The sequence below is a fragment of the Helicoverpa zea genome, chromosome 8 (assembly GCF_022581195.2).
Source record: "Helicoverpa zea isolate HzStark_Cry1AcR chromosome 8, ilHelZeax1.1, whole genome shotgun sequence".
NCBI lineage: Eukaryota > Metazoa > Arthropoda > Insecta > Lepidoptera > Noctuidae > Helicoverpa > Helicoverpa zea.
Window position 1 is genome coordinate 1108560 of NC_061459.1, and position 17518 is coordinate 1126077.

Consider the following 17518-nt stretch of genomic DNA (forward strand, 5'->3'; position numbering starts at 1 on the left):
TCAAAATGTTATTTTTTTGTCCTTTATTTTTGCTTGTTGCACAAAAACAGTACCCACAATAGCACCTTATCTTTTGTTATATTTTTTATAATATTAACCCTCTCAAAAAAGGTCCACCTGCTTCCAGCATTATTTAATCGGATCGTCCATAAAGTCCATGGTAACTGTGGTCGGAAGGACCCAACTATCATCGCTTTACGCGTGTCGATAAACGCGAGTGTTAACCCTCCCTCACGGGTGGTTGGAGCGCCTCACTTCCTGAGGGTTAAATGGCCGTGATACTTTTTTGTTTTCTTTTTTTGATTTTTTCTTTTTTTTTGGGGACTGTTTTTGTTAATGTTTTAGAATATGGTTGAGGTTGTGAGTAGGTGTATGATAAGTAACTGTTTAATAAGATATATTTTTAAAAATTCAGTTCTTACATAGAGGTTGTAATTTTTTATTATGTAATTCTAAATATATTTTTAGGGATTCCAGTGGCCGGTATTATGATGATTATTAAATGTAACAATTACTATGAACTTACATGCGATATAGGTACGTAAAAGATATTTCAAAATGACCTCTTCTCCTAATTCTCCTTGACCTTGACTTAAACCATCACTAACTTACATTTGACACCCAGCATTCACAATATCGTTCCATCACGCCCCATTTGACTGCACCTTAACCTATCACCGCTTAACCCTGAAACGCCACTTAAACGCCATTACGGAGCAAAACGTTCGTAAGTCACACGCACGCGATAACAAGGACAAGTCGGTCTTGAGTGCTAAGTGTTACTCGGTCTTAAGTAATGTCTGGAGGTACCGTCATTGTTGGTTGCTGGAGGGTTAAGTTTGACTTTGACTTTGTTGTGTTGTGACTTTTATTTGTGGTGTGCAGTGAGGACTAGTTTGTATACTTAATTATAGTTAATTTTATAAAAGTCTTGTATATTTTTTTAATAACTGTGTTTGCGATTAGTATATGTTGCAAAGCACTAGGACTTTTTCCCTTTATTTTAAAGTTTTTTTCTGATTTTCTCCATTAAAAACTTCATCGCATTCGCGAGCTGTCATTCTTCTAAGGTACTTTTAAAGTATTTTTTTTTTATATAAAATATCATTCCAAACTTATACTTTCTAAGCTTTTCAGTTATAACCCACAAATGCTCTAAATACAACAAGCTTTAGCAAGTTTAACCACCACTAGGGAGCGCACGTATATTAGGGGCTTTTAAACTCGTTCGGCGCAGTAATTTGCGACTAAACGTCGATGGCAGATTACTGGCGCCAGCCACTTGACTCGCCCGGCGGAGTGAGTGTGAATGGAGCATTAGTATGTGTTTTGTTTTTTTGTTATTATGTAGATTTTTTTGTAGTAATTCTCTTTTTAGGGTTAGTAAGTTTCAGGGTTTCCCAAAAGAAGTGGGCAAGTGGATTTTGTTATTGTATAGGTTTTGTTATTTTATTAGTATTTATTTGTCACAATAACTTAAGGTTTATACTTTTCCTTACCCCAACTTAACATTTGTAAGATGTTTAAAAATTACGTACGTATCTTCCGTAAGTTGTAAGAAGTTCTAAGAAATTACTATGTTTTGTACTTATAACCACGTACCTACTTACAAGGGTTACGGTGGCCTCAGAGCACGTCAATTTGTGTTCTCACAATAAAATATTCTAGCCATCAAAATCTACTCATCACAATCTCGTATATCCCTTACGACCTACAAATCTAAAACACAACAAAATTAAACCAAAACACACATAAACCAATAAAAACCGATGACATTTTAAAAAAAGCCCTCATTATTATTCCAAAGCTTTGCAGGAAGCAATCAGACGAAAATGTAATTGTCATCGCGCAGAACATCTGAACACAATTTATTCACTGGAGACTGCAAAGGTACTATTGTATGCTATACATACACTGTACTTATGAAGGCTGGAGTGATTTAGGAGTGAGTTTTTCTCGAACGAATCGTGCGTGCGTGCTAGAGTCAGTGGGTAGTGGTTAAGCGTTGTTGATTGATCCATCTCATCCATCTGTGATATGTTAGTGAATTGTGAGCAATTGGTAACGGCCTGTCGATTTAAAAAGTTTCAATTTCGAAACTTTAAGTAAAATATTATATTGTTTATGTGTTAGCTAAGCTTTCAATGTAAAACCACTGGCTACAATTTCGCGAATAGACTTACAGATCTTCTGGGAACTTGAAACCGAATCCAATATATTTATTTTTAGTAGATTTTTATTATATCAACACATTTTTATGCTGTGTAAACAAAAAAAAAAAAAGAAAATACAATACAACGCGACAAATATTTCGTCTCAAATTCTAGCTGAATCATAAATTGTGTTGAACAATTAGTATGCACGTAGTAAGTCTTTGTAGCGATAGCAAAACAAATTGTAGCAGTAATGAGTAATTGGATTAGAGCGGAAAACTCAATAGACGACTGTTTTATTTGCGTTATGTCTTTGTTAGGCATACATTTGTTCGTGGAAATGTTTTGTTCTATAAAGAACAATATTTTGTTCAGAGCTGTTCGAAAATGCACCTTATAGTTTACGTATAAAGTTTTGTTTCAATTGTTAGGTTAATTTGGCTTGGTTAATGATTGCAATCCCATTTGTGGTTCTCCATTTTAGAACAAAGGTTCATTACTGAAGAACTTGTCATAATTATCTTATATCAAATTCTTAAATCTTATATCAGCAAAATACAAAATCTTCTCTCTTGCATTACCCAGTAAAAAATAATACAAAAAACCTCAATGACTTAGAATTCAAGTTGACCGATATATCCACTTGTTACATACCATAAAAGACACGTATAAAATCTTTGGTTAACGCTAAATACACTCATTTAATCACATGAAGTGACCGACGATCGTAAAATGAAGCGGTCAGTTTAGGGGAAGGGTCATAGAGAATAAGGAGGATCACACACTTTCACGGGCCACGCTTTGAAACACTCACGTTAGTTAGCACTCAAGTTAGTAAAACTCTTGTGTGATACGTTTCATTTCGCATTCAAATGACTTGATTTTTATTTGTGCTGTTTTTACTTACCAATAGCGTATTTCTTTTAAAACATTTTTGGATTTAGTTTTCGTAAAGATTTCCATTTTAAGGTATTTGCTATCAAAAAGGCCATTCAATCAATCCCGTTAGAAGCTTATATTTCAAGGAGAGATATAGACGACCGAAGTATCTTATCAACTGCAAAAATACATACACTTAATTAAACGCCAAAAATTGGTCACCCAAAACCACAACTTCCAAAACGATCTAAATTAAACACTGTGACCACACGTCCATTATTTAAACAAAAAAAAATGAAACATATCCATTCATTGGACTTCCTAAACAATCCGATGAGAATCGTATGAAAATTCCACACATCCAATTTGGAACAATGTCCACGATATTACTGAAATTCCTACATATTAGCTTGTACCTGAAGCTTGTTCTATATATCTAGTTATACATATATGTATGCGGTTTCCATTGTCCATATATTCTGAATTTGTGCGACTGGAATTATCAGGAATATTTTGTTTGAATAGATGCATATCGATGGATGTTCGATGCAGAAATATCTGGGGCTAATAATATAAACAAAGATGGTATTAGGTTAGAGAGGTGTTTATTTTATTTTGCGACTTCATAGTGGAATGGATTTAATTAGGAAGTAAGTTATGCTCAGTTGTGCGCCATGTTTCTGATTTATGCACCAGAAATGGAAACCGAGTTAGGTGTGTCAAAGCTCTTGCTTTTCTGGGCACCAACGATTTAATACAAACACGCATTTCTTTATTTCTTCATAACATGCAAGTATATCGATGGACACAAAGCGTGTGCTGTGACAGCTCGTAATGATTAGTTCCTGGAAAATCGCAACACAACTCTGTTCTGGCCTAAAATTACCAGCGACTAATATTTCGAAATGAAAAGCATATAATAATCATTTCTGGGAACTATCTAACACTGGTTTTGCCTAAAGAAGCGTTCAATGTATGCGTCAGTATTTTACGACTGTAATAGAGCAAGAGGCCTTTGCAATACTCCATTTTGAAATGATTAATTGCAACTTCGAATTTTGGTCATTGGAACAGATCTTCTATATAAAAGATTTTACTGAATATCCTAAGGTTTGTTTTATCTCATGTTCAATGAACGTACTAAATAAACTTAGCCATAGCATTAGTAGTTCTTGAAGAAAAAGCATATTGACTACGATGTGAAGATTAAAATAATAATACGACACACAACACATAGCTTTTAAATTAGCCAAAGAAAAATAAGGTTCTTTTACAACGTTACAAATTATTATTTTTGATAGCTTCTTTGCATAACCAACGGCAAAATCTCCATCAGTACCCAGTAGGAGGTTCCAAAATTTTTACATAACCCAACATTCATGACGTCACGAGCACAGCTGGGCGAGACTTTAGCATTTATGTGAGCGACGTGAGCTCTATAAAGATGGCGGTTAAATTAAATTCATAAGCATATACCGGGTTATGGCCGTCAGCAGTCGATACTGCGGGGGAATCAGGGACTTTTGAACAGCGACGCTAATTGCACTTTTGTATTAATTTTTGACGTGAATTTTTGTATGGGGGCTTGGGGACTTTTTTTCTATGTTGCTGACTGATGGTTGTCATGAATTGGGGACGTTTGGGAGTCATTGGACATTTTGTGCTTTGAGGCTTGGGAGAATTGATACTGCAAATTACGTTGTGCATTTTTATTTTATCTATGGTGTTACATTTTATGCAGTGTGTTTTTAAGTTCTCTTTTTATGTACTACACTTTGCTTATAAAACAAAGCATCAGTTTTTCCTTACGAGTCAAAGAAAGTTTTTTTTTTCACTTTACTGAACGGCGTAATTAATGAAATAATTACAAAATTAATTTATGAAAATCGAATGAACCTGAATATAACCTTTAATGGACGAAAATATAATTTCAAATTTACGAAGAAAAATAAAGTACTGACTACATAAACGTTAAATAAAAAAAGATTGAAAAAAAAACCCTAGTTTCGCAGTAACGAACGAATTTGCGAGGCCAACTTAGTATTACATTACACGTACTTTATACACCTATTCGTTGAAATATCGTTTCAGCTTACTTCGTTTACACAAAACGAGTTCACAAGGCTTCAGCTGTAGCCCCTTAAAATGAACAATTAAGGCAAAATATAACTTCAAAATATATTTTTATTTTTAAGATTTTTTTTGCGAACGTATAAGGATTCCGTCTCAGGTTGCTTGGAATGAAAAGATTTTTTTAAGGCTTGCTCGACTTTTGTTTACGTAAACAATGATGGAGTACGTTAAAAAATACTGAGTTTCTCCGTTGCTATGGTTACTCGATGAATGTTTATATCAATGGTTTCTTGTATTGATACCCTAAATTAGCTGTTTGGGGTTATACACATATTTATAACAGCAGATGGGAGATCTTTTCTTATCGCATAGTCCTTAATGGAATAGCAAGAATGGCAAGTATTCTAGAATGAGTATCTACCAGATAGTTTTCGATATGAAAAACTATAAAGCATTATCTAATGAATGTCTGGTTGGCAATCTGGTTTTCAGCTAATCACAATAATTCATTTTTTGAAGTAGTGTCTAGACTTAATTTTGCAAATGACTTTTTAGTTTTAAACTGTCCTCTGCTCGCGGTTTTCGCTGCTTCATTCTCGTGACTCATGCTGCTAACTACTGTTACAGCCTTTATTTCGTCCCACTGCTGGGCACAGGCCTCTTCACACACAGAGGATTGAGCGTTAATCACCACGCTTGCTCAATGCGGGTTGGTGATTTTAGATTATATAGTCCAGGTTTCCTCAAGATGTTTTCCTTCACCTTTTTATCAGCCATTATACACACCCTCATACTCCAGAGGTTGGTTCTTTACCCACTAGGCCACCACGACTGAGGCTGAGGCTGTTAACCAAACTAAGTAATCTACAGTGCATATGCTATCAAATACAAATATTATTAGTAGGTAACCTATTTAATTATGAGCCGAATACTTAAAAATTCTAGTTTCTGACGAAAATAAAATAATTACGAAGTCTCTTTATCATTATTAAGCCATCTTTTACATCTAGTCCGCCATTTATAATACCTAGGCGGGCTTTGACCGAGAATTTTTTGATGGAGGATAATATTCTGAAAAAACTTAAGCCCCTACTCTAAAGCTTTAGATATTTTATTACTTTCTAAATCTTAAATCATAAATTGGAATTGTATGTCTGTTTTATTTTCTTACAATATAAGCTGCACTACTGTTCTTACATATCAAAATTAAAATTCAATTGTTATAAATTAACTATTTATACAGTACATAAGTAAATTAAAAAATGTTGTATACCTACTAGAAGCTGTATACCCAGTCTTTAATATATTCAGGCACTTATAATAATAAGAATGATCCCAGAATCTGACCTTCATACAATCTTAATATCACAGTTATGATATTACAGACCTAAGTACGCATAGACAAGGGACCCTCCTAATATTGCGTTGTACCACGACGTTTTTGATATTATTTCCCAAATCCCTTTGATCCTTGCCATTTAATGTTTTTTAATATCTCTTTTGCGACCATCTTTGAGGTGACAACTCAAAAGGTAATTCGATATTTCAGGTTTGTTTTTGATGGGTAAAAAAATGACAAAAATCATATTCATCACAAATGTAAAGCCAAACTTGTTATCTCGAAACGCAATTTACACTGTATACCAAAAAAAATTACACAGCAAAACATATTTCTTCGTAGTCTTTACAAAATTGTCGAGTACTTCTCTCAAAATGTAGTCAATTTTGCGACATTTTTCTCATCATATTGGATGAAATTATGAGCTCGCTTCATCAAGTGAGTCGCGAGGTTGTGTTCATTAATTTTATGAGGCTAATAAACATGCTAAAGTACACTAAAGGTCATAAATTTAGTACAACCTACCTGTGAATTAGCTGGGTGTAATTATTAAAGCGTAATGTGAATGGGGTGGGTGATATGTGTGGCCTGAAGTGTAATGAAGTATCGCTGCATTGTTTATATTGCAATCAAGTGTAAAGTTGTAGAGTTAAAAATGCTTAGAAGGTCTAAGTGTAGCTAGAAGATACAATAATAAAACATGTTTTACTACAAGTTAAAACATTAATCTCACTCAAAAAGCAACAAAAGTATATCGCTTGGAACTCGAAATATTTATATTTAGTCCTAACCGAATTTTGCGGGCGGATTTTTTCCCTTTAATATCTAATATTTTGGGCACGTTCCGTTGTGAGTAGGCCAGACGAAAATTCATAAGTCGGCAATATGGCGGAGGCTATATTGAAAAATAGTTATTTAGATTATTGTCGGATCATGCGAACAGACGGATGGAATTCGGAGGTTTTATCCGTGATGGGATTTCTATATCGGCGGTAGTTTTAATAAAATCGCCGCGAGCGTGAATGCGAGTCCGAAATTAAATTATAAGGCTTTCAGGTGTAATTTTGTATTTTGTTTCTTTGTTTTGTATTTGAGTTTTGTCTGTAGTGTAATTTATTGTGAGTTCATCTTCTCATACAGAGAATTAATGAGTGCTTATCACCATGTTTGCTCAAGGCTTAGTTTCAGTTTCATACGTCAGAAGTCCATGTTTTCTCAAGATGTTATCCCTTACATTTACTTTTCATTAGTCTCCATACATGTATCAAACCTAATTAATATTGTGTTCTTATTTAAAAAGCCTCTGATACAGAATACACCTGGCCTGGCCTGGCCTATAATTGGCTCAGTCTTCGTGAAAAATTAGATCCATCAGCTTTGCGGGAAAAGCTTTTATTTGTTCGCGAAAAGTTTTGTTTACTTGTCAATGGGAAATGATTTTATTATTATAGGTAATGTCAAGTTCTGGTTTTATTAAGGTTTTTCGAGTAGGTATAATATAAAGGGATATATAATTTAAAAGGATCATTATTTTTTTAAATATATTTTTTAATTTACATTGTTTAAATATGTTCATTTTGACTTTATTTCTGTGTTAAAATAAAATTATTTTACACTATGATTTCTAGGTCATTTTACCTTTGTCTGAAACATGAAAATTGAAAAAAATATCGTGCAATTTATCAGTTAATTAGAATCGAGTTGTTTGTTAATACACAAATTGAACACAAAAAAGTGTGACTGTTTCAGATTTTTGCATTTTCCTTTACATTTTAAAAATAATAGCCCTTTTATTTTATAAAGCTTAACAAAAGCAAATTCCGTACGAATGATAATAACGAAACCAACTATTCAATCGGTGTATTGTTTACGTAGAAAAATATTGAAAGCAGTCCTGGAATTTTTGAATTCGGCCCATAATGTGCGTTTGTAGCGTAAAAATGTTCTGAACGAGGTCAAATGCGGCCGAAAATATGGTTATTGGAATATTTGGCAGCGGGCATTTCTAGTGGCATTTATTGAATCTTGAGCGCTCATGTAGTTCTAGTGTTGTGGTTTTTACAGACTTGAGAGCGTTGTACATTTTTCAGTTGCAATTACATTTCTTACAATATTTAAACTCGTTGTATGCCGAAAGCACAGATAGAGATTAGATATATGCGAGACACAATTGATTTTCTATTATTTTAAAATTAGGTACTGGATTTCTTAAAATAAATATCTTGCAATAAATATCTCCTAGTAACTAAGTGATTTCCCATTTAAGGATCGCATATGTTTCATACATCAGAAGTATTGATACATCAAAGTGTTCATTTATTTATTGTACTCAAAAATATCTCTCTTTGTTCCAGAACCCATCAAATGTGCAGATGTAGAAATGTAATACTTAAACTACGGACCTCCCCAAAAATGAAGCGGCGATCTCTAACGACTGTTCGCGAGGAGTCACCACCAAAGTCTCTCTGCAGTGACGTCACAATTTACGTCATGGTGACCACGACAGCTGTCCTCAGCTACGTCAACAGCCTCAACGGGGACTTTGTCCATGACGATATACCCGCCATAGTGACGAATGGGGACGTGGTGGGGAGTAATTCCTTGAAGCAATTGTTTTTAGATGATTACTGGGGCATGCCGATGGCAGATGCGAATAGTCATAAGTCCTATCGGCCGTTGACTACGCTGAGTTTTAGGTGAGTTTTAGTTTATATTGTTAAACTGGTTAGAAAAACATTTAAAAATATTTCATGTTATTCGTTTAGGGAGCTTTTGTTTAGATTTTTGAGCCGCGCGTGATTCTACATAAAATATGAGTTTTAGAAGGATCTTATTTATTTAGAACTCTATTTTAAGTGAAATACATGCGTGTTGCGTGTACCTATGTATCGAAATTCACTAAAATAAAATCAAGCAATTTGTCAGAATTTTCTGAAAATTATTAATGAGCACGCTGCCCGAAGTGGACGACACAAAAAATACTCTAGTTTGATATGGTATGTACGTCACTATAGAGACAATTGCCAATCGCTATTGGGTCAACACAACCACACGTTAGCATCGAGCATCGCAACATTCACCAAATTGACTCACAAACTGTTGTTCCAACGCAATTGTGCGTTTATTTTACGCACGTACCACGCAAGCTTGTGTGGAATGGACCTTATAATTACTGGCCAAATGAAACGTTAAACTGGAAATGGGTAATGATAGCTAATTAGGGTACAGCTTAACAAAAGAAGCAGTGACTCACATATTATGTATTCGTTGAAATTACGTAATGATAAATAGGAATATTTGGAATGTATATGGTAGTTGAATCGTTTCGTTTTTCATGAAGTATTATTGGAAGTAGTTTGTGTTATTTAGTTCCTGAAATTAACTAATGTTTCTAAACCAGGCCAAAGAGACTAAAATCAGAAAGCTTTGAACTATTCGAATGATTTTCATTTACAGTAGCGATATAATATTTTCGACCTGAATGATAGTAAACACAAATTCTATTAAAAACATCACATATAAAATTTTATAGAAGCACTAATATAAGTACTTTATAACGTTCAGGAGAAAACATCACACCTCGTTGGTTTGTGTAACATTATTGCTTCATATTTGAACTGACTGGCGAGCCAAACCTCTGCCAGTATTGCCAGGCAAATCCGGCAACTATATAGCCAGTTTTGCCAGCAATACACCGTGCATGGCAAAGTGTGGTAGATTCGTGCCAAGTTACAATTATGCGTGCTGCTTTGATGCTGATGAATAAAGTTTTAGATTTTTTTTATATTTGTGGTGTGTCTAAGGGAGTTTTTGATCAGTTCATAGAATGGACAGTAAATCATTACCTAAAGTTAGTCTCTGAAAACTACTTACCTACTGACAGCCAATTTCTTCATCAAAAGTAAAAGCCAAAACAAAGTAACGGTCAAATTCGTTTTTTCTATTAGTTTTCCTGTTACTTTAGCCTTGAAAAACGAATTTGACCGTTACCTTTACTTCAGACATTACCTTGACTTTTACTTTTGAAGAAGAAACTGGCCGTGAGACATAGAGATAACTCTTTTTATGTACTTAAGGAAAATTGCTTCAGTATGAAATTTATAGGAATTTTATTTCAAGTTAGGCCCTGAAAATATGGGAATCTAATTGCTTCAATTAGCACCTACCTTATTGGTAAAAAACTTTTTACAAACATCACAAATTCAACATAAAAGTGTGTGTAAATAGTGCTCACAAAAATCATAAATAACGCTCTTCATCCCAAAATGCGACATCAAACAAAATACACAGAACAAAAAAAAAAAACGAGAATCAGCTAACCGAACAGGTAAAAATAGTTTTTAATCCTTGCCTCCCATAAATTCTTATATAATTTTCCCTGCATTAGCCGGCCCGATAAGCCGTGCCCGGACAAAGCGCGAAGATACCACGAACCCATTATTATATGCGCGAAAAAACCGGCGAATGCTATAAATTAACATTTCGGTAAAGTGCGAGCGACGTTCGGATAAGGATGTCTTTGTGGCACGTGCTATCATGAAATATTAGTGCAGCCCTCACGTTGGAGCGAGATATCGAAGTTTTAGGGGTAACTGAATACTATTGTTCAGGGCTACGATTTGGATGCTATAAATAAAAAATATTGTCTGCGTATGTACATAATTAAATTCTGTATGTATATCGATGTATGTCGACTTTATTTAAATACCAACACGACCCCTGTAAGTACATCTTATACGTATAATATATGTGTTAGTGAGTCGGCATTGTATTTATAGAATTAGAAATACTTTCGCCATGCGTTATGAATATTTCAAGAAAACCAATTAATAATTCAAATAATACTTAATTTATTACAACATTATATTAAGAATCTAGACACACGGCAGTGTGTCCGCCAAGTTCGAGCAAAAAAAGCGACACACCGGCCGTGGGTTATATTACACGAACCATTTCGTGCCAAATTCAACCCCCCTGTAACTCAAAATCTATTTTATTTACGCATATCAAATTTCTAGTATCTGTTGAGACCCCCTCACTTATCTAAAATACAAAATTTCATTAATATACCTATTGTAGGTCTTGAGATATTGACGTCAGAAAATTGCTATTTTTACTATACACTCACTGACTGACTCACTGATTCACTGACTCACTCATCAAAAACCTAAACCACTTCCAATGGTCGTATTGACTTGAAATTTGGCATGGAGGTAGGTCTTTATGTCAAGGTAAAGGGAAAAATCTGAAAATGGCCAAGTGTGAGTCGGTTTCAAAATAATGAAGGTGTTTTATACCCGGTGTAAATTTATACCCCTGAGGAACTAAAACGAACTAAATTTATCTATATTTATATAATATATCTTCGAATGGTACAAAGGTTTGTATTTAGTCAAAGTGAAGTAAAAATCTGAAAACGGCCAAGTGTGAATCACTTTCGAAAATAACGAATGTGTAACTTTGATCCACGAACATAATATATGATAACATTTCATGTCAGTCAGTTGGTAAATCTAGTCCATTTAGTTAATCTAGTTCATTTCTTTGTAAGAAACATAGTGCATATTAAAAAATCTAAAAGATAGTATAAATGAGACATTTCTTTAACTAACTTCATCAAAAGAAAAAAATAAAATAAACAACCTTACAAAAATAAATGAAATCCCACCCAAAACAAAAATGTGAAAGACTGCCAAGTTCGATAATATGGGAATGCTTCGCCTATAAAAGAAGTGAGATCTGAATAAGTACCAAGTTCCATACACATACCTCAGTTAAAAATAGTTACTTTTTAATGATGTTACTTGGCAAGTTTTAATAGAAAATTAAATACTTGATTCATTGCATTTAGTAGGTTTATAACAAGGTGTATGAAAACTTGCCAAGTAACATCATTAAAAAGTAACTATTTTTAACTGAGGTATGTGTATGGAACTTGGTACTTATTCAGATCTCACTTCTTTTATAGGCGAAGCATTCCCATATTATCGAACTTGGCAGTCTTTCACATTTTTGGTTTGGGTGGGTAATATATTCAGTACATAAATAAAATCTTCAAGGGCAATTCCTACGAAGTTATTTCATCACGTTTTATGAATACTTACTATTTTCTACTAATTAAACATAGTATGTAGGCGTACAATTTTTGCTGTGAGGACACTTATCCAATTGTTTTGTTTACACTTAGAAAGAGAAGAACATTTATTGTGACACCCTTATTGCACAAATGAAGAGGTATATTAATTGATTAGTTTTTCTTCAATCTTCCTCAAGTTATTTGGGGTCAACGCCACACGTTTTCCTTAAATTATTCACTATACCACAAACATAATAATTATTATACCTTTTTTTTTTAACGACGTCAAAAATCATCAAATGAGTCCCACTGTGGGTTAGCAGCGGTGAGGGAGTGTTAGACTCTTACTGACTAAAAACCGTCGTGTTCCGTCATAGGCCTTTTGTGTACCAGGGCCGCGGTATCTCTTTCGAACAACCCGCAGCCCCGGCAGGCCTTGGCCATGCTGGGCCCCGCTGGGGTTGCTGACATCACTTTGAGGAGCGCGTGGAACAACGCGCGCCGTCGACACGGGTCTGTCGTCTAAGTAGACAGAGGGGCGATGAGCCACCCGAACTCACCGCCCACAGACCCACGCCTACGGTGGCCGGGAGTCATCTCGCGACACCCGGCGCCCATGGTGTCTACCTGGTCCAGCGCGGCGGCCGGGATGAGAGGTGCGAACTCTCTGGCGTTCCGCCTCCTCCTTCTCGAGCATGACCGCTTCGCAGAAGGAGGCGGCGGCATCCCATTCCCTCTCGCCCCGGACCATGGCCTGAACCAGGGCCGGACGCGAGAGGTCGCCGCCGCCCAAAGCCTCGACGAAGACCCGGCGGTGCCCCTCCCATGCGGGGCACACCTGGACTGTGTGGTCCACCGTGTCCTCGGGGCTGTCCGCACAATGGTGACACCCGGGCGCCTCCTCACGACCGATTCGGTGCAGGTACCTCCCGAAACAACCGTGTCCGGTGAGGACCTGCGTCATGCGGTACGTGAGGGCGCCGTGACTCCTCCCGAGCCACTCCTCAAAGAGGGGACTTACCGCCACGATGGTGGCGTGCCCTGCACTGGGTTGCGACAGTCGCTCCCTCCAGACCACCATGAGATCGCGCCGGAGCTCCACCCGCTGCGCGACAACTTGCCGCGGCAGCGGAGTTTCCCCCCGGCGCTGAGCCTCCTCGCGCCAGTCGTACAGGCGCAAGAAGACCCTCGCCTCCAGATCCCACGGTGGCAGTCCAGCAAGTAGGCCAGCTGCTTCGCGGGAGATCGTGCGGTACCCCCGGATTAGCCTAATGGCTATCACCCTTTGGGGCACGTTCAGGTAGTGTACAGCCCGCGGCATAATTATTATACCTGTGTGTACATCTATGTTCGATAAGTAGGTAATAGTTTTTTTTTTAATTAGTATATCTCAAAGCCTGGACCTGGACTGTATGACTGAAATCTGGACTATAATGTCTGAAATCACCAACCCGCATTGAGCAAGCGTGGTGATTAACGCTCAATCCTTCTCCGTGTGAGAGGAGGCCGCAGCCCAGCAGTGGGACAATACAAATGCTGATGATGATATCTCAAAGCGTAAAACCGCAATATAGTTTGTGTGTCAAAGAAAATGCAGACGTTAAAGACTAATTTTGATGATCAAAATTGAATTAAGTGACTAGCCATTTTGTCCAAAATAACGATGTTAGTGCTTAAGTAACGTAGTAAATTATCTAGATCGATACACGTGCTGTTATTGTTCAAGTTGATATATCAAAGCCAATCAATCATGCAGCGAATGCTTGATTGGTATATCAATTGTAAGGGACTATCAAATGCTCTATTGTTTGGCCAACTGTAGTACAAGTAAATTGGAGCTTGAAATTATATGTGGTTAGGGCTGTCTAACAGAAAAAAAAATAATGTTATATTTTGAGGTAAACTTGATATTTGGTATATGCCTACTTGTTTACAAGCTTTTCTATTAACTTAGAATTCCGCTTAGAACCATGTTAACCCATTTTTGCGGTTACATGGAAAATATGTTTTCTTCACAAGATATACATAGTTTCTCTATTTTATATAGAGCAAAAAAACTGATTTACTGTTATGTGTATACTTAGTACTAGTACCAGCAAAACTGCCTCGTTGGTCTAGTGGTCGCAAGCGCGGCTGCTGTGCTCGAGGTCTCGGGTTCGATTCCCGAGTCGGGCCGAAATCGCTTTGTGGGTTTTCTTAAACTTTCACAAAGCAGCCCGTGGTCTGGAAGTTGGTGATTGATTCACCCGTGCATCGGAGAGCACGTAAATGTCGGTCCTGCGCCTGATCTCTTTCCGGTCGTGTCGGATTGCCGTCCCATCGGGTTATGAGAGTGAAGGAATAGGGAGTGCATCTGTGTCTGCGCAAATGCTCGTGCACTATAATATGTCCTGCGCAGCTGGCTGATCTCCTTAAGTGAGAACAGCCGCCGTGGCCGAAATCGGCCGTGGACGCCATTATTATTACCAGCAAAAGTATCTACTCGTAATGGTCGAAGAAATAAAATAGCATCGCACTAAAAATAGTATGAAAGAATAGTATGAATGAGTAGTAGGAATTTTCGTAGTGGCAACCCTATGAGTACCTAACATTGAATGCGTTGTGTGGGCAAGTTACTTATATTGTTAGGCCACTAGAGTATAATAAAAATATATTGTTTGATGTATAGTATAATAAAAAATAAACATCATTTGCTCGGCCTACTTCTAATTAAGGATCTGCTTTTATACATATTTAAATGCTAATGGTAATGTATAGGCATTCTCACACATTCTAATAAAATAGTAAAAAAAATACTGAATTATTAATTCCATTTTTTTGTATATGATCAAGTTATTGGTGAACTGATTTACTAAAAAAAATTTGGGAGCAAACTGAAAAAAAAAAAACATACAGGTAATTTTCAAAACCCCCGTTTCAAAGAGTTTATGAAAGGTTGAATCAAACGTTTTTTCACATTTACTTAATAATCATAAAGCAAAATAAATACCTACACGAACAGTAAACGTCCCCTTTATGTCATTTTTCAATTTCCTGATTTTGGAATTTGAAGCATTTTTGGCAGTTCGTAAATTGTTCCTGTCATTTTTTCATGTTTCAGAGTTTCGAGTCAATGTCTCACGTTAACAAAAATATTCGATTTATGAGCTTTACAAGCAGAGGTATTTATGAAGCCAGAATTTTAATTTCGTTTCGAAAGACTGCCTGTTTAAATTGAACGAAAATTGGACTTCTTTTTTATAATTTTGCAATTTCACGACATACATCAAGAGTTTTGCTTAAAAATATTTTAGTGAACCTCAAAAGTTTGTCATTTTACCATCAGCTCTATAATTATAAATTGGTGGTAATAAGCTGGCCAGAAACTGAAAATCAATACTTATTAATTTGTTGTAAGTGGTGACATGGTAGGTAACAAAAATAACTTTACCAATAAAACATAACAATATCAAAGCAGAATAAAACAACAAATTAAAACTGCACACCAGCGACTAAGTACAATATATTTTCGCTAAAGTTTAACTACCACAAAACAAACATAAAACGTATAACTTCACTAAGACTATAAAAACAAACACGAAAGCGGCCGAAATCGGATTACACGGGGCGCTTTTCAGCAAAAACCAATAGCAGGGGCCAACTAGTGCCGCCCGTAATAAACCCGGGAACCGGGACGGAAACGCGGAATTAAAGGAGCCGGAATACGGGACGCGGCGACGGCGCCACGGGGTTTTTCGGTCCTTTTTATATTTTGTACAAGCTAGCTGGAGTCGCTTCTCTTGGGGCTTGTGGCGTAATTTATTTATTGTTTTACAACTATGCAGCTCGTTTTGCAGGATGCTTGTGAAGGTATCTTGTAAAAGAAGAGGCTAACAATGGAGGAGATTTTAACGAAATCTTGCTGTTTAGTTTAAGTTTATTTATCGGAAGGTTTCATTAGAAACTACGTTATGATCACGAAATAATATAGAATTTTTAAAAGCAAAAAAAAAACAAGCGAACCTGATGCCAGCGTTTATTTACAAGTCACACCATATTTTATTTAAACTATCCGCTCTAAAACTAGCGGCGAGCTCCGAAAATCCCGACCTTTTCAATATCCCGCGGGGCAACCATCGTTCCGGAAAAACTGCGACGTTCCGGGAATATGGGACACGCGACAACACTACCTTCGAACGAACACCCAAGGGGCAGACGTATAGAGGTCGTGTAATCTTATTTTTTATAGAAACGTGAACATTTCCTTACATCTGATAGTGTGAATGTCGGGGTGTGAGATAGAACTTTATCACTGTTTTTATTGATAATAGTGTGTGAAAGGCTGTAGAATGTTATTGGTATTTATTTTTCGGCTCGCATCAGCCTCGCTGAAGCTTTGTATAGAAATGAAATTGATAAAATAGGTTAATGCTTTAAAAGCATTTGTGTTTGACACTGAATGTTTTTAGAAGGATAACATTGAAAACACTATGTATGGATAAAACCTGTATTAGTATGACAGATAAGCTTTATACAAAATTTATTATGAAGCGCAAATTTTTCGGACCTCAGCTTCAGACACTATATTTTACACAAACATCTTTATTTCACAAAGTTTCAACCGCCAATAAATAACGCAGACCACCCACGTTCCAATTTCGAAATCTGACGAATTTACTTCATAACTTTAGCGAAATAAACGCTTCATAAAGACTTTTTTCCGAGCTAACAAGACGAAACTCGATTTATTTATTACTAACAGGAGCTTTGATAAATAGCAACTTGGGGTATGTGCCAACCGCGCAAACCGACCGAATTAAAGAGACTCCGCTCCGCAGCGGTGCCCGAATAAATTGGCGTGTATTAATCTTTGTCACCTAATACTCCGTGAAGTTTGCTAGATGAATTGTTGTGCACCTGATGTGATGATGAGGAGGAGATCGTAAACTGAGATTATGTCTGAGTGATTTGAAGACTACTTTTGATTTCACATTATGGTTTCCGGGGTCAAATGTTATG

At 36.4% G+C, this 17518-nt stretch overlaps 1 protein-coding gene across 1 annotated transcript in view; it reads left to right on the forward strand.

The window, feature by feature from the left end:
* Positions 1-17518, forward strand: part of LOC124632712 (protein O-mannosyl-transferase TMTC1-like) — a 107127-nt gene that overhangs the window by 28806 nt on the left and 60803 nt on the right. The window contains exon 2 of the mRNA XM_047167659.1: positions 8799-9140. Within this exon, the coding sequence (XP_047023615.1) occupies positions 8809-9140 (332 nt within the window). The 5' untranslated portion in view covers positions 8799-8808. The remainder of the gene's footprint in view (positions 1-8798; positions 9141-17518) is intronic.